Raw genomic sequence first — 17,164 nt, forward strand, 5'->3', positions numbered from 1 at the left:
GCCAGGGAGAGCCCATGAAATATGAATTCCTGACTAAACTTCTCAAGCAGATTAGGAGTGATGCTGTTCATTGATACATGCAGCCCTCCCTTAATAACTAAACAACGCAATAAATTTGGGGTTTCAAATCTTGGCTGCTGTTTCTCATGAGCTCAAGCTTCTGCTAACTCAAGCCAGGTACTGCAGTTGGGCTGTAAGAGGGTTGAATTAACATAAGAGTATGCAAGGAAGCTCTTGGCAGAATGCCCAAACAGGTCGTTTGCTCTAGTTTTGATGCATTTTGGATAAGTCTCCATGTTTGTACACAGGGGTCCTATGTTGGTGTTTAACAAGGTTTAAACGTTCTCTGTAATAAAACAAGGGGAAGTGCCTTAAAATGGCTTATGTTAGAGACATTTAAATGTTTAGCTATCATGCAAGCTTTTTCATTTTTTTTGGTTGTTTACTTTTTCTTTTCTCAAATCTAATTAAAAAGACTTAATTCTTCAAGATAAAAAGTCAAATCTATAATAGGTGAGGAAAGGGACCCTGGATTCTGCTACTTAGAAAAGGTATAGCAGACAGGAAGATGCTGATTTGTAATCCAGGAAAATATAAATAAATACATCCCTATATTAGCTTGCATCTTGCTTAAATTTTTAAACAATGTCTACATTTACTCATCAGAGGATATCACACAACTGTTCCTCATTCCTGGCTTTTCTTAATAAGACCAGCCTCCTTGGCAGTCAGATTGCCTTTACACAAGGGGACAATTGGCCAGAGCTGAGTTGCTGTTTTCCCATTAGATGGGCTTCATGATCCTCAGGTGGGAAGTGGAATATTATCTCAGTTACCTGCCTTCCCCCTACTCACTGATTAAGGGGCTTTACTGATTAGGGGAGGGGAAGGTGAACAGAGAGATTGCGGTTCTAGGCAGCAGCAAACACACCACTCTCTTGGTAGCCAGAGTCAGAAAGTAAGTTTGGCAAAATAGCTTGTCATGAGACACTGTAAATATTTCAAGTTGTGCCATTCTTTATCATCTCGTGAATTCTCATCAGCCAGAGTTAATTTTGTGCCTATCAAGTAATGCATCTAAATCAAATGTAAGTATGTATTGTTGTTTAAAGTAAGACTATCTTATATTTAGTTCGTACTTGTAATATGACTTTTTAATAAGAAACAGTGTGTTGTATTTCTAACCTACCCTCATTTGTTGTTGTCTGAGCTCTCTAGAGCTGTGCTCATTGCAGTACTGCTTCCCACTAGTAACACTTAGAGGGCTTTGGCTTCCTTTTATGACTGGCATGTAGTGTGCACTTCTGGTTGACTCCCTGCAGGCCTGTGCTGTGTTACTTAGCTGACCCAGAGATAACCAAAGAAAGGAGGGCACTTCCCCCAGGGCAAGCCATGGAGGATGACTGTAGCAAGCTAAACACACCCTTATCTGCCCTGGCACAGTGAACTCAGCCATCAAGGACTCAATTCTGGGGTCTGGTAGTGTTCAGTCACTCTGGGAACAGGAGGAGGACAGCGAGCTATAGTGCAAACCATATGCTATAGTGAAGGCCTGCACACCTGCTTCCAGTCCGGCTCTAATATCCCTAAGCTTGCTGAAGTTACTGGACCTGTCTTCATTTCCCCATCTGTAAAATGGGAGATTGAGCACTGGCACATAGTAAGAGTTCAGTAAAAGGTAGTATTTATTTCATTTTCTCTACTTTGCAAAGAATCTGAGACTCAGAATGGTTAAATAACTTTCCCAGGACCAAGTAAATGGCAGAGCCTGTCCTTGAACTTTGGTCTCTCAGTCCAAAGTCAATGTGCTCAAACTCCCATGCTCCATTACCTTCCCAGTGCCTACCTCTCGGGGTTGTAAGATGTAAAGTGCTTAACACTGTGTCTGGTGGAGTGTAGGCTTCAATAACTGGCAGAGTTGATGATTAGAGATAGGGAAGCTCGGCTGAACTTAAATGCCTGCTAGAGTTTCAATTACCTGTAAACCCTCATTGTGACAAGGACCCCACTTCACAGGTATATCTTTTCAGCCCCATTTACACATACAGATAGTTGGTGTCGAGTGGGAGAGATGATGATGGTAGTGGTGACGGTTAGTGACTAGGAAAGAAACACGACTTCATTAATAAAAACTTAAAATAGAAAGCTGCTCAGTGTAATGGAGCAGCAAGAATGGCTCTCACCGCTAACCATACCTTTCTTGTCAGTTCTCAGATATATAATCATCGTCCAGGATTCCCAGTCTTGCTTAGAAAGAAATAGGTGAGAAAGTGGAAGCTCTTTAGCCCTCATGTCTAGGAGGGTGTTGCTTTTAGTAATGCAGGGATAAAAATAAAACGACCCTCTAAAGGCAGTGGTGACGACCCACAGCTCACTTGGAAGTCAGTAAAAATCTCATTTTTCATATGAGTGTTGGAGAGCTGACCTTTAAAATCACCACATCTGGGGAAAATGTGTGATTTGATGCAGAACATTTCAGGGCAGGCTCAAGGATGAATGGTTGAGAATATGCTCATCAGTTTTCTTCTCCTTCAAGGAACCCAGAACTGCTTAGGTTATAAAACTCAGCTCTTGGACACTTCCAAACCTGTAGCATTTGCTTAAGTAGGTCTTCTGCACAAAATGGATTAAACACATATAGAAACGGAATGCTGATCCATGCAGCTGGTATGAAAATGAGGGGTGTGTGTGTACGTCTTCATAGTGGAGTTCGGCCATTTCAAGGTAGCTAGTTGTATAATATCAGCGAAGGGACATTTTGAAAAAGATGAAATTGCTTTAAAAGAAGAGCCATACTTTGTGAATCGCTTTGTTATGGAGATGCTACATTGAGGCTCATGAACTGGATCTGGGGTTCAAGGAGTAATACTACTGAATATAAAACTAGCTTTTGATTTGTGAAACTTGAAATACCTGCTGGTCTAGAAGGCATAAAAAGAAGCCTATTTGTATTCATAATACCCATTTGAAAGAGCTGTGGAAGTTTGTGGAAATCAGAATTGTCTGGATAGACATCTTACAGATTCATCTCCAGAAGAAAATATCTGTTTGATCTTGTGTGTCATCATCTGCTAACTGAAGGTCTGGGTGGTGATACCTATATAAATTCCTCATAGCTTTAATTCTGAGCAGTCTGGGCTGTGAGGCACTTCAGTGCTTGAATCTGTCACATCCAAACTCCTCCATACCTTGACCAAGCACAGTTAGCATTTTCCCTGGCTAAGCTTCAGTTGGCTGCAATCTTCAGAAAAAGCAAACTGAAAAACTTTCCCCCTGACATTTTTGGATGATGAATCAGATGTCAGAATCAATGAGTTCTCAGAGTTACTGCTTGTAATGAGGAAGCCTGAAGCCACTTAACCACGAGGCTGCTGAGCTTCTGTAGGAGATACCTGCCAGTCAACCTGCGTCCATGATCCTGAAGGCCTGCAAGGTGCCAGGCTTGACTGTGACAAGGAAGTCCACTCCTTCCTTCCTTTCTGACATGGAGGGCTGTTGGCTGTCCTTGAAGGGAGCATAGAGGAAGGCCAAGGAACAGATCTATTTCTGAACCTGTAAGTGAAAACCCATTTGATGACGAATGTAGAGGAGTTTTCTTTTTTTTTTTTTTTTTAGTTTTCATCTTTTTAACGTCTGTAATATTGGAAAAATTGGCTGAGATTAGTGATTACTGACCCAGGCTGTCCCTGACTCTATTGGCATGACCTACTAGGGAACTCTCTGGCTTATGCCCCTCCCTCCCTCCCTCCATTCCTTCCATGTTCGCTGAGGGTCTGCTACATGTCAGGCAGGGTGGTAGAGACCAGACATTAAACTATAACAATAGCAAACAAACAAGCCAAGTCAGGCCCTGTCCCTGATTTTAGGAAGTTCAGTGTTTGTTGGAGGGGACAGGTTAGAAGGCTGGCAATTTCAGCATGAATCCAACAGTGCTACCTAATCTGGGAGACCCACAGGAATTAGACAAGAGCACTCCAGTCAGGGAGAACCCAGATGGAAGAGAGCAAGGTCAGTCTGTGCTGTCGCCACCAGTTCTGTGATGGGAGGTGAGTCGGGAGGAAGAAGATTGAGAGATGAGGATCTAGAGATCCTGGAGAAGGCAGGGGCATCCCTTGAAGGGTGTTTTCTGCAATATGCAGAGTTTGGACCTTCACTCTAGGGTAGTGGGACGGTGAAGGTTTGTCATTGGGCTGTCACATGGCCATGGTGATCTGGCACGGGGATGGGAGTATCCTGGATGGATCTTGCTGGAGTTTTAGGGGGACCAGTTCCTTAGGTGGTACTGATGTTCAGTGAATGCATGGCACTCCTCTTAGTTCATGAGTGGGAGGAAGACGAGGGGGATTTTTCTTTCTTCCTCCTCTTCTTCCTTTTCAATTTGGAAAATACCATTAGAGCCTGGTGTGGGGACTGCTAAGTATTAAGTAAAAACAAAGTCAGGTGGCCTTTGAATTCGAAAATGCCCAAAGATGAGCTGAAGAATGGGCGATAAAACTTATATGGCCAGAAGGCGCTTAAACCATGCATTTATTTTTCAAAGCATCCACCGCAACAAAAAAATACAGGCAGCAGTAGTCAAGGAGCACACAGAAAAATCCAGACTGACGCAGGGCTGTTGAAAATCCGCCTATGTCGACGTATTCTTCAATAAAAGTTGTTTTCTGCTGACACTCTTTTTTCCCCCCCTATAAATGTTCCTGTTATATTTGATGATCAATTTTCCACAAGGTTTGCCATAATGTTTCCTCAGAGTTTAGGACTTTACATTTTAATTCCTCCGATGGCTGTTGTAACCTAAGACAATGTGCGCTGTTTGCGCAAGTCAGGGGCGTCATTTTCTAGCTGACAAGACGTTACTGGGATCCCTTCCCTTTTTCTGCACTTGTGTTGCTCTATCCTGGTTTGAGGAGGGTCACTGGCAGAAAAGGCAGTTTTGGCTGGAGCCCATGACCTGGTACGCAGTAATTTGACCCATATCTACCTTCTGGTGACACATATTTCCCTTAAGCACCCCCCATCCCACCTGCACCCCCAGCAACTTGGACCCAGTCACTCTTTCAAGGAGCTTGTTTTCCTGTAGCCTGGCTAAGATCCCATTAATTCTTCTAAGTCCAATCCAAGGTTCAAATTCTTCCTGTCCTGAGACAGACAAGTAAACACAATTTAGACAGAGTGAGACCCTTATGGTAGGATTAAAATCAGAATTATTTGTTATTTTTATTTTATTTGTCTCTCTATGTCCATATTGTGCCTTTTTAAGCATAGAGGTGGTCTCTTTAGCTACATTTGTAATTGCAACTAGAACTTAGAAGAATTTAACAAATATAAAATTTTTTTGATGCTAGGGATGAACTCAGGGCCTTGCACATGCTAAGCCATGCACATGCTCTACCACTGAGCTATATATACCCTTATCCCCTAACAAATATAATATTTAAAATGACGTTTGTAACCTTCTGAGAGTTATGGTGGTTTTCACTTAGAGACTCAAGGAGAGAATATGGTAAAATATAATAGAAACCTGTATATAAGTACAGTGCCACAAGGCATTTGGCCACTGAACTTGGAATTTGTACAAAGATTATTCTTAAATCCGTGAACATTTGAGGAGTGGCTTCATTTTGTTAAGGGCCAGATGGGGCTTCAAAGGCACGGAATAAGTGGCCTGAGATCGTAGAGCTGCTGTGGTCCCAGGACTGTGGAGGAACAGTGTTGACTGGGGACTAGAGCCCTGGATCAGACCTCACGTTTCCCAGCCCTGTTTCTACCACTTTTGCACTCATATTTGATGTGGCACTAGTTAGATAATGGCAACATGTATGGTAAAATGTTGAAGCATGCAAAAACCACCTTTCTGCTCTCTTGAGGTTCAGACCCAGAAAAAATTTTCCACTCTGGACCTTTGTTTTGCAAATCAAAGCATTGGGGCAGGCATAGACACCTTAGTGTGATTTGGCTTTAGGTACAACTCTTGGGAATAGTTGGAGTTTAAATGCTTGAAGAAAAAGCAGCAAAGACTGATGTCTGGTGGGAAGTTTTGTTTGAGTGATGGGGCACAGGTGTGGCTATTTCAGAGTCAGTGAACCCCCCATGTGGCTCTAGCAATGCAGCCTTCATTTTCACTTTTGGTTCCCAATGTTTATTTCTATTGCCTTAACATTTCTTTTTTTTTAATATTTATTTTTTAGTTATCGGCAGACACAACATCTTTGTTGGTATGTGGTGCTGAGAATCGAACCCGGGCCGCTCGCATGCCAGGCGAGCGCGCTACCGCTTGAGCCACATCCCCAGCCCTTGCCTTAATATTTCTATTCTAAAGTTTCCTGCTTAGCCATCAAACATCATTCTTGTTCCATACTATGATCATTGGCAATTTAATCAAGATTAAGGAATCTTGGCTAAAGTTAGAAAAACACTCATTGTTTATAAACTGAAATTTTGATGTAACTAAACTTCAGATTAGTAGCTGGGGGTGGGTGGTAGAGGGGGAACTTGAAAGTCTCTACCTTTTCAACAACCTTGCAAATGTATACTTTGACATGCTATTTGTTCGAGGATGGAAAAATCTTACCAAAAACTCTGTGAAAGGGAGGCTATGAGACACTGAGTCCCTTTTATGTGTTTTTATCTACAGTGACCAGAGCTTTAGACCCCTGATGTTAGAACAGCTTTGAGTGGCATTCTTCCTTTCTGGGATTTATCCTTTTGTTATGACATGGGCATCTAGTAGAACAAACGCTTGTTACACGGGTGTTGGGGCAGTGTCCTGGAGGTCCAGTTCTACAGGCATTGAGCCTTTATTTGCTAGATCATAAAGAAGTAGTGGTGGTGGTGGACAAGTGTGGGAGGCAGAATCCAGAAGTGGGTCAGGGAAGCTTGGGTTGCCAGGGGCACTTGAGGAGTGGGGTAATAGCTATTTACATCCCTTCTGGAACGATTTCAGTATTTCAACACCAGGAACTATTTTGCAAGTGTGATTGGCTGTTACTGGTCCAGAATGCAATCACTAATGGCAAAGAATGCTGGATTAGCAGTTGGAAACCTGAGTTTAATTCCTAACTCTGCTAACCCTTAGTTGTGAGATCTGAGCAAATCATTTAAAATTTGAGCTTCAGTTTTCCCACTATACAAAGGAAATAACAAGAACTGCTCTGTCACAAGTGTGTAGTAAATAGCATGTAAGGGTAAATAGGATCTAAAGAAGGGCCTGAGGAGTTCTCTTATAAGAAAAGCACACAAATATAACGTATAACTTTTTTTAAACCAGTAACTATCTTTTTGTTTTGTTTTGTTGATGGACCTTTATTTTATTCATATGTGGTGTTGAGAATCAAACCCAGTGCCTCAAACATGTGAGGCAAGTGCTCTACCAGTGAGCCACAACCCCAGCTCCAACATATAACTTTTTGTTATGTTAACACATTTCAGTCGCTCTTTCAAATTCTTGCTTCCTGCCCATGTGCAAGATATGTGGAAAATGGAATTCTAGGTATGCAATGATGCATATTATCACTTAAAGATATATGTTACCAATATGTAAGATCAAGTTTTTAGGAAAGGTGACAGAGAAAATATATCACTCATTTACTCACTTGGGTATCTAGTAAATGACATGTTTAAGCCAAATTTTCTGGAGAAGGTAAAAAAAAAACCATACTTGAGCTTTCTCCTAGCAGTTTATAGTGCCATTTAAATCCAATTTTTGTACCTACAATGACTTTTGGGCAGAATTTATGTAATTATTTCAAAGGATGCAGGGAGTATGAGAGGCAGGAGGTACAATCTCCCATCAAGAGGCAAATTGAAAGAGTAAATTCCTATCCCATCAAAAGTTCCTTGACAAACTTGGACATTTAATTGGAATATGTGACCTTAGCAAGAACTTCAGGCACCTAGCACCAAACATAAGAAGGGTGTTGCATGGTGTGATTTTGTGAATCACCACAAGGGATCATTGTGTACTTCACTGGGTGTCCTGTCATGCCTGGGGACTTGGTTCCTTCAGACTTTTATCACTGTCCATCTGAAACCTTTTCAAGAATGATGCACTACCAGAAGTGATCTGAAGATGGCAGCATTGGGTGACCTATCTCCTTTTCCTAAGAGCACTACCCCAGCCATGTTCCACAGCAGTGTTTGGATTTCAGATTGTCACTCAGACTTCCTTTGCTTTAATGACTGTGTGTGTAAATGACTCTGCTTTTCTTCTGTGGAAGAGGTCCGATCTATCATTCCTGTTTTGGTTTTCAGTTAATGATTGTATATAATTATACTCAAGTAAAATATTTATAAATAATTATATATTACAATTGACATATAAAATTTGGAATTCATGAACATCAGTGCTGATGAAAGGTACCCTTCAATTTGGGAGGTGCTAGTTTTGGTATTATTTGTTTGTTTAAAAGACACCAGCAGCCAAGAATTGGCAATTCTCTTTTGCAGGTGTTTTTTTTTTTTTTTTTTAAACAAGGCTCAGAATATGTTTTCACTCTTTATTTTTATTTATTTTTTTTATAATTGCTAGGATATTTGTTTGGTAAATCTCTAGGGAGTATATTATAGATCCACATCTGGAGAGTTCTCAGAGGAAAATAAACTCTATTTTCTTAAATTTTCAAGAAGCAATTAGTTATCCTCAAATTCTGAAGGGTCCTCAAGAGGTCAGCTAGTTCAACTCTAAGCCAGCTTCACATAAAACCAGACAGTAGAAATGTTCGGTTGCTCCTTCCTCCTAATTAGTGATCTAATCGAGGTCTTCACCGGTATCGAAAACAGAAAGAAAACTACCCTGAACAAGTTGATAATTCAAATTTTGCCAACACTTGAGTTTCAGGTGCAATTTACTATTTCTCATTATCTGTCAGTCACACATGGAGCTGCAAATGGAAAACTATCTTCAAGCAAAAGTTCTCATTCTCTGAGGACAAAGGGCTGCAGAAGCAGCATCTAGGGGCTTTCTTTGGTCAAGGAGCACAGGAAACCAAAGGGAAAGGTAGACGGAGAGCAAGCAGATGGAGCTGTGTGAGGTCAGAGTTTCTGGAAGGACTCCCAGATGATGTAAGGGCGAGAGCACAGTCTGCACCACGGGAAGGAAGATGCATGGTGGTTCTTCCCTCTAGGTTGCTCTGATGCTAGAATCACATTAACTACACACTGGATGATAGATTGACTTTTGAATCTTTAGCTGAATTGACATAGACCTTTTAATTCCTGCTGTAAAATAGGGTGGGACGCCAAATCTCTGTGAAAACTGTGAACAACACTCCAGATTTTTCTCAGAGGCTGTCTCTGCTTGTTTTGATTTGGATAATAGCCGTGACCATGAATTATGTATGCATTGATGTAGCATAAGTAAAATTAAAAATGCACTTAATAGCTGACCTAAATGCTCCTGTAGCTGGCTCCATATGTGTATTTTGGATGCTTTTGAATATGACAGCACATTTTTTTCCCCCGCACAAACTCTTTTATATTCAATGTTAAATCTTTAAGGATGTCATGTCATGGGCTATAAAGGCAGTATAAATTAGGGAAATCAGCCAAAGGTACACTAAGAAGGTACCATGAGATTCTAGTTTTCCTGTTTTAGACCACTCAACTTCAGAGGTCATCCTCACACTAAAAAATAAATAATGCCTTCCTAAACTGTGGGACATCTTAACCTCCACATGAAAATAGAACAAACTGCTATGTGCTACAAATACTATTTTCTGCCCCTTCTCAGGAGTGTTGAAATCCTCTTTCTCAACACCTTCAGTGCTCGGTCGTCACTAATGCAGGACAGTGTTAATCTGATGCAGCTTTTATTGCTCATTGTCAGCTTCTCACTTATCTGTCAGAGCAAAAGTAGTGTGTTTGTAGACCCTCACAACAGCATCTGTTGGCTTTGTCTAGGTTGATTTTATAAATCCAACAGAAGTGATTGCAAGTTTTAATATCCTGGGGAAGCTGTAGTACTTGATTTTGATACAACTAAGGTCATTATACACACACACACATATGAATCCACACATGCATATACATATGCATACATAGCTATACATTTAAGATCTTAATAAAACACACACCAAAGTTGTGGTTATGATAATCTGGTAGGCATATTCTTGCTTTCTTGGTATCTTTTGTTTTTTCACCACAATTCTTTCGCAAGCATCGGCACCTAATAGGTATTCAATAAGTTTGTTGAATGAATAAACAAATTACGAAAATCAGTTTGAGATGATTGGATTCCAAGCAATTTTTTCCACATTTGCATGAACTTATTTATGTCATTGGAATTCAGGTTGGTAAATATAGTGACATTTTCTTATGGTGTTACCACTGTGATAGTCATTTATTTCTAAATCTGTGCTTTTATTTTTAAAATTATTGCGTAGGATAGGATAGGATTTGACCTATGGGGTTTCTGAATCTAGGAAGTATGAAGTATCTTAGTAGTTAATACTTTACCCATATAATTTAAATTTATGGAAGGATTATTCATTAAACAAGAGAGTAGATTTCCATAAATGTTGTTTTAAATGTTTTTAAGTTGATAACATTGAAGAAATTATGTATAGTGCAACCAGTTTACTTTGGGTGCCATTTTATTCTACTGAGGAACTTGTTGACCAATTCACTGGATGTGTGTCTATTTTTTTTTTTCCAGTGCTATTTCTTCACAATTGAGTTTGGCCTTTGCAAGCAAGAAGGGCAACTGCGGGCATATGGAGCAGGACTGCTTTCCTCCATTGGAGAATTACAGGTATGAAGCTGTGAATGAAAATATCCTTCCCAAGCAAACTGGTTCAAGGTCATGGAAAATATTGATTTGTTTGTCTGAGCATTTCTACTCACAGATACCCCATACATATTTAATATAGAGGATTTGGCACCTCAGATGTGGGTGCTGACCTAACTTTTTGCACTTCTGAAAGTGGGTCATGCCTTTCTGGGTTTCTGGTGTGACTCAAATGGATGAACAGCTATGTGTACAAATCAACAGGAAGGATAAATGTATCCTCAAGTGTTTGGTAACAAATGGCTGGCCTAAATTTAGTGCTGAAAAGTGGGCAATGACCTAGCAGTGATCCTACTGATTGAAATTCACTTGTGAGGGTGGCTTGGCTACACTGATTTCTGTTACCTCCATTGTTCCCATAGACTGCCCATCATCTTCTTTCTAAAGGGGGTTTGAGGTTATTTTAGTTTCTTTTATGTACATTAATTCAAAATTAATGGATATTAAAACACTTGTGTACATACAATTTGAAAAAAAAAACTAAGGATATAGTCAGAGGAGTCTAATATGTGTTAGAGATGCCTAGAAAATGCTATTTTTTGCCTTAAAATATAGTAAAATGATCATTTATTCAGAAATTATGGGGCTTGGGACGTTCTGATATTAATAGTTTGGTAATTTAAGAATTGCTATCTATGCATCACTGGGGAATAGCAAGTTTTGATGAATTTAGAATGTAATATTATATACAATCTGGAAATGGTGCTAGAGATTAATTCAATATTTCCTTGATTATTTAGACCAAGATCAGGTTATGTACTATCCTAGGGTTTTTATTTTGAGACTGGTTATTCCTACATAATATAGTTGGGAAATATATTATTATTGGAACTTTTTGGTTGGTTGTATTATTATTATCTTTTAGTTGTTGAGGGACCTTTATTTTACTTATTTATATATGGTGCTAAGAATTGAACCCAATGCCTCACATATGCTGGGTAAGTGCTCTCCCACTGAGCTACAACCCCAGCCTCGGTTGGTTGTATTCTTAAAAGATGCAATTTCACTGCAGTTCTACCGAGTTTGCTCATTCCATGACTCCATTCCTTCATTAATTCTTCAAAAGCTTGATTGAGCACTTACAATGTGCCTTGTACTGTGTCAGACACTTGGGATGAAAAGACAAATAATAATGATGGAGAAGAAGAATAGGAAGAAAATAGCACAACAACCTTAATAAACCCTTAAATAGACCTTAGTGTTTTGGGTACTTTAGCCATATTAATCCACTTGATCCTCATAATAACCCAGTGAGACAGGTGGTGTTATTATCACAGATGAGAAAACTGCAGATGAGAAAACTTAGGCATAAAGACATTAAGGGATTTGTCTAAGGTCACATAGCTAGTAAGTGTTGAAGCTGGATTCAAATGCAGACCATCGAGGCCCCAGGAACTGAGCTCTTAACCACCAGGCTATGCTGCCTGGGACCCTGGCTATTCGGGGGTCGACTTCTAGTGCCAGAGATAACCCATGAACCGGATAAAAAAAAAAAAAAAGGTGACAAATGTGCCTGGTACATCTTAGGCCATGCCTGAGGGGGCTTCCTGACAAGGACCCTGCTACCCAAGCTGATTCTTGAGGGTTGGGAAGGGTGAGTAAGGAAAGGACAATGTGCACAGATCAAACAGTGGACAATAGAATGCGTGCCCTGGACGCTGGTCTAAGCCTGGCCCAGTTGGGGAACTAACCGAGGCTCAGCATGACTGGAATAGAGGATAATGGTCAACATTAACACACACACACACATAACAACAACAACAATTACAACAATAAACACTTGAAGTAATTTTTTTAAAGATCAAATTTTAATGAAAAATCTATTTGGGGTTAATTTCAGCACACTGGCCCAAACCCCAATCAATTGGATGATATTATATCTTCATAAGCTCCTGTCTTTTACAGGGTGTTTTTTGATTTCTCTGCAAAAAGTGTTAGTGAGAAAATGATGCAGCTCAAGACCTATTTACATTCTCCTCAGATGGTTTATAAATTATACCAGAAACAAAAGAAACAAATCTCTCTCGTGGCCCCCAACTTTTGACAGGGTCTTCTGGTCTGGTTAATGAGGCATGTGCAGGCAGCACTGAGGTGAATCTGTTGTTTTTGCTCCTATTGATGTGGACAGAATTGTCTGGGAATGGAAATCAGCCAGAAATACATACACCAAAGGACATTGTCCGCCATGCATCTACTCGTTCTGGTCCATCACCTCTAGTCGTTAGCATTCTTCCATTCTCAAATTTCAACACTGGAACATCCTTATGATTGCTACTTCAGACTACTTTTACAATTCAGAAATTCTTTCTCTAAGAATATCTTCTGCTTGTTCACAGAGAATGCATAACCTGAGATGCTTTCCTTAGCACCCTCTCTCTGCCTGGCTTCTGTAAATGCCCAGAGCCCTCTTAGAGCTCTTCTCAATACTTTGATTTTTTTATTTGAATGGATAAATGATGGTTCTGGATCCAATATAGGGATAACTTTATGAAAAGTATTATCATAATTCCTGTATAAACATGCTTACAGTTTTGAATGCCTCTTGCAGTAAATATTTTATGCTGTGCCAACTCTTGCCCATATGTACGTACCTGCTAAGTTGTTTGAGGTTTGGCATAGTCTTTCACATAAGTACTCACCTTCGGTCCCAGAACAGAACACTTCCAAAATTTGTGCTATAACACTTCTGAAATTTCCCTGAGGCATAGATGGTGCTCTTCAGAGCTGACCAAATATTTCCAAGTGGTACCTCTGTAATTTGGGGGATAACATTCATTTTTCTCTCATTTTTTGCATAAGTCTTATTTTTATCTTTGAAGACAGAAATGAAACAAACATGGAAAATCTTTTAAGAGCTAAAAAAAAATCTGATAACCATAACTCCTATTCCCTGCCCCTCCATCTCTGTGTTGTCAGATCTGATCTGTGGCAGGCACTCCAAAAGTGTGTCAGGGTGGGACTTTTCCATACCTTCCATCACTGCAGAGAGCAGTTAATCATGAATTAAATCGTCTCAAAAGCTGACTTTGAAAAACAGGTTGAAAATTGGATAATTGATCCCCATTTACCCACAATATAGCTTGTATATCCTTTATTTCACACTTTTTCTCTATATCCTAGAGTTGATCTAACTCTATAAATCTAGGCATCATTTTTCATCTTTCATTTGCTTGTTCATTCATTCATTTTATTCAACAAAAACAAAATTGATTGTCTAATATTTCAAGGAACTTGGGATCAAGTAGGAAACCTGTAAGAAAATGATGGATATAGATCTCAGCCCAATTCTTTTGGAGAAGCAGCAGTGAAATTTGTTCACATTAGGTGCTCAGGAAATGAATGCTAATTGATAAATTGTGAGTTTTATCTCAAAAATCTAATCTATCTCAAAAGCAAGAGCCAATTCTATTTCTTTTTCACTTCTTTATATTTTTCAGGCCGCAGATTAGATTTTTATTTTTTATAAGTGGTCTTACCATCCACCCCATAGTCGTTGTTGGAATATTTCATATAAATACATTTGTTTTCCTTTTTCATGTTTTGACAAGGCTGGTGGTTTAAGCAAATGTAATTATTATTGCCTTTTGGCTTTAGTTTTAGGATGCCCTTGTGAAGTGAATTTATTGTGTTGCCTTTATATAGCTATTAATCAGCATTCTCAGAACAGCTTTCTATTTATTACAATCATTTGTATTTACTGCTACTTCCAGCAACTCTGGGAGGTGGTCAGAATTATTGCCAGGCTGTGGAGAAGAGCCTCCAGAGGCTTGAAGTTTCTCTGAGGTCATCTAGTAGGTCAGTGGTGTTGCCAGAGTTGGGACTGTGCCGCTGAGCCCCTACTCCTTAATCCTGTTCAGATGTCTCCTGCCTCCCCTTCTCCCTCCTAGTGCTGTAAGGAGCAAATGATGGAGGATGGGAGCTGTAAACTGTCTCTGGTCTTCACAAAGGGGTTGCTTGAAGAGGAGGTTGGTTGTTCTTTTGTCCATGCAGCTTATTCCAACTGGTATGACCTAAGCATTGCTGATTTAAAAAAAATAATAATAAGTTGGATGCATCATTGGCCTTTGCAATAGGGATATCGATGGCATGTTGTGCCTGGCTTGAAGGATGAGCCTGTGAGGGGGGGTTCAAAAAATACCACATGCACACAATGCACAGATACATATATTTGTTGTTCTGATGTGGGAAAAGATGATTGTGGTGTGAGTGTAGGAGTGTTTGTGAATTCTTATTTGGAATCTAGGGCCCAAACTACCCATAAACCTGACTTCACACCTGAGTTTTTTTCAAACTTTAACCAGTCCTAATATAGAGAGTGAGGATCACAGGGTTTACATCTAGAATAGTTGAGATAATAATTCTGAGTCATTGCAAAGACACGTGTCTGATGAGCGAGCCCAGGGCTGGTATTCTTATAGACTAAGTCCTGGAAGTCTCATGGCTGGGGCATGCTTCTTCCCTGGAGAGAGGGACTGCACACATGGTGAAAGGTATGGCTGAACATAGATGTGTGCCAAGCTTCTTTCTTGGACTAAATAGCAATAATACCTAAATATATTGAGTACTTCCCAAGTAGGCATTTTGCATACATGACCTCATTTAATTCTGGCCAAAACTCTGGGTTATAGACACCACTAGTTTTCCCATTTTTCAGGTGAAGACTAGAAAGGGCCTATAGAAGTTAAGTAAATTGTCTTAAGCCATAAAGGCAGGAAGGGATGGAGCCAGATTTGAACCTCAGTTCTTTATCTTAGAGACTTATTCTCTTAATCACTGTATAATATTGTCTACTAACAACTAAATTTTAGGAAATTTTGATGTTGAAAAGAGATTTTTTATAATTAATAGTCTGGAGTGACAAATTAAAGTTAATTACAGCTGATTATATTGATAATGGCCACCTATGTGGGGAAGGGTGGCAAGGCCATTCCCAGGCCCAGTGGGATAGGCTGTTGTGATCAATTACACTGGCTGGAAGGTGGTGTAAGTACTGCATATTTACAGACCCTGTTAACATTATATTGCAAGAAGAGCTGCAGAATCCCTGCAGCTCTAACATCTCAGTTTATCAAAGTGGAGAGTGCAGCCCAAACTGAGGTAGTTTCACTCATTTGCTATCATACACCCAGCTTCTGTGGGACAGCATCCAGGTTTACGTGTTCCAGACCTGTGCCCTTGTCTTTAGCACTGTAGATAAATCCAAAAACAGTCCTTGCAGAGTGTTCAGAGAGGAGAAGGTGACTCCCAAGCACTCCTGCAAGTTTCCAAATGGCTTGAGAGTAAAAGACTGTCAGCTGGATTCTGCCAGCATTCTAAAGCTTCTCTCCAGGGAAAGTTGGGTTGATTCTTGCTGACTTCAGGAATTTAGATGCTTCAAGAAGGAAGTGTTAGGGGTATCAAGTCGTGTGACTCAGTGTTTAGAGAGGACCCACTCTGAAGGTAGATGAGAGGGCATAATAGCTCTTATCAAAACTGAGGTGGCTCACAGACACACATGGGTAGGAATCAGGAAGCAAACCCAGTAGGGCCTCTCTATTGGACAAGGGAGTTTGGAATTAAGGGAGACACAGATTCTATCTTGTACTCCTTGTGTCATTTGGTAGTATTCAGAGACATGATATCTCGTGGGTGGTAGGGGTGCTGTCACACAGGAGAGCTCATATTTAGGTAAAAGAGACCATTTGCAGGTGTGGGCACTACCTCAGTTGTTGGTCTAATCATTGGCTGCTCCCTTAACTCTAGGCTTCTGTCATTTTCCAGACTAATCAGTGGGTAGCAGGATTAGCTCCATATTTATTGCTAGTTAAGGAACAGCACTGGTCCCATAAACTGCATGGGGAGGTCCCTGGTAAGTGACTAGCATATCACATACAACAGGCTTCTAAGATTAGATGGCATTTTTTGAGTGCTTAAAACAATTATTTTTCAGTTTTTCCATTTAAATATGGTATCAAACAAGGGTAATCTATGTTGCCTAATGGGCTTTGCCTGAAAGTATTTGCTGTGAAGCCACTGATTCTTCTTGAAGTCTGATGCTGGGCACCCTGGTTCTTTTGTTGGATCTATTCTAATCCCCATTACTTGCTAAAATGACTGAATGTGGTCATAATAGGATATTGTTACCTGGTGATTTTTTTTCTAGAACCATACTGATTTCAGTCTGTTGTACACACATACATCATGGAAACCCCCTCTACACATAGTGACAACTGAGGGTGCTAATGTCCTATGGAGGTATTGGAGACCCAATAAACAGATGAGTTTTACTTCTTTCTGTGCTTGTCTTTGACCAAGTAAGAAGTCTTTGGCTCAGTGGTGATGTCCCAAGGAGCCATGATTTAAATGTTCTTATGACCTGTTCTGCTACCACTCTGTCTGCCC

At 40.1% G+C, this 17,164-nt stretch overlaps 1 protein-coding gene across 1 annotated transcript in view; it reads left to right on the forward strand.

Annotated features, from left to right (window-relative positions):
* The window catches only part of TPH2 (tryptophan hydroxylase 2), a 92,241-nt gene that overhangs the window by 71,959 nt on the left and 3,118 nt on the right, over positions 1-17,164 (forward strand). Inside the window, exon 9 of the mRNA XM_081309586.1 lies at positions 10,652-10,747. Within this exon, the coding sequence (XP_081165712.1) occupies positions 10,652-10,747 (96 nt within the window). The remainder of the gene's footprint in view (positions 1-10,651; positions 10,748-17,164) is intronic.

The sequence above is a fragment of the Spermophilus citellus genome (genome assembly GCF_964194105.1).
Source record: "Spermophilus citellus genome assembly, chromosome: 10".
NCBI classification, from domain to species: domain Eukaryota; kingdom Metazoa; phylum Chordata; class Mammalia; order Rodentia; family Sciuridae; genus Spermophilus; species Spermophilus citellus.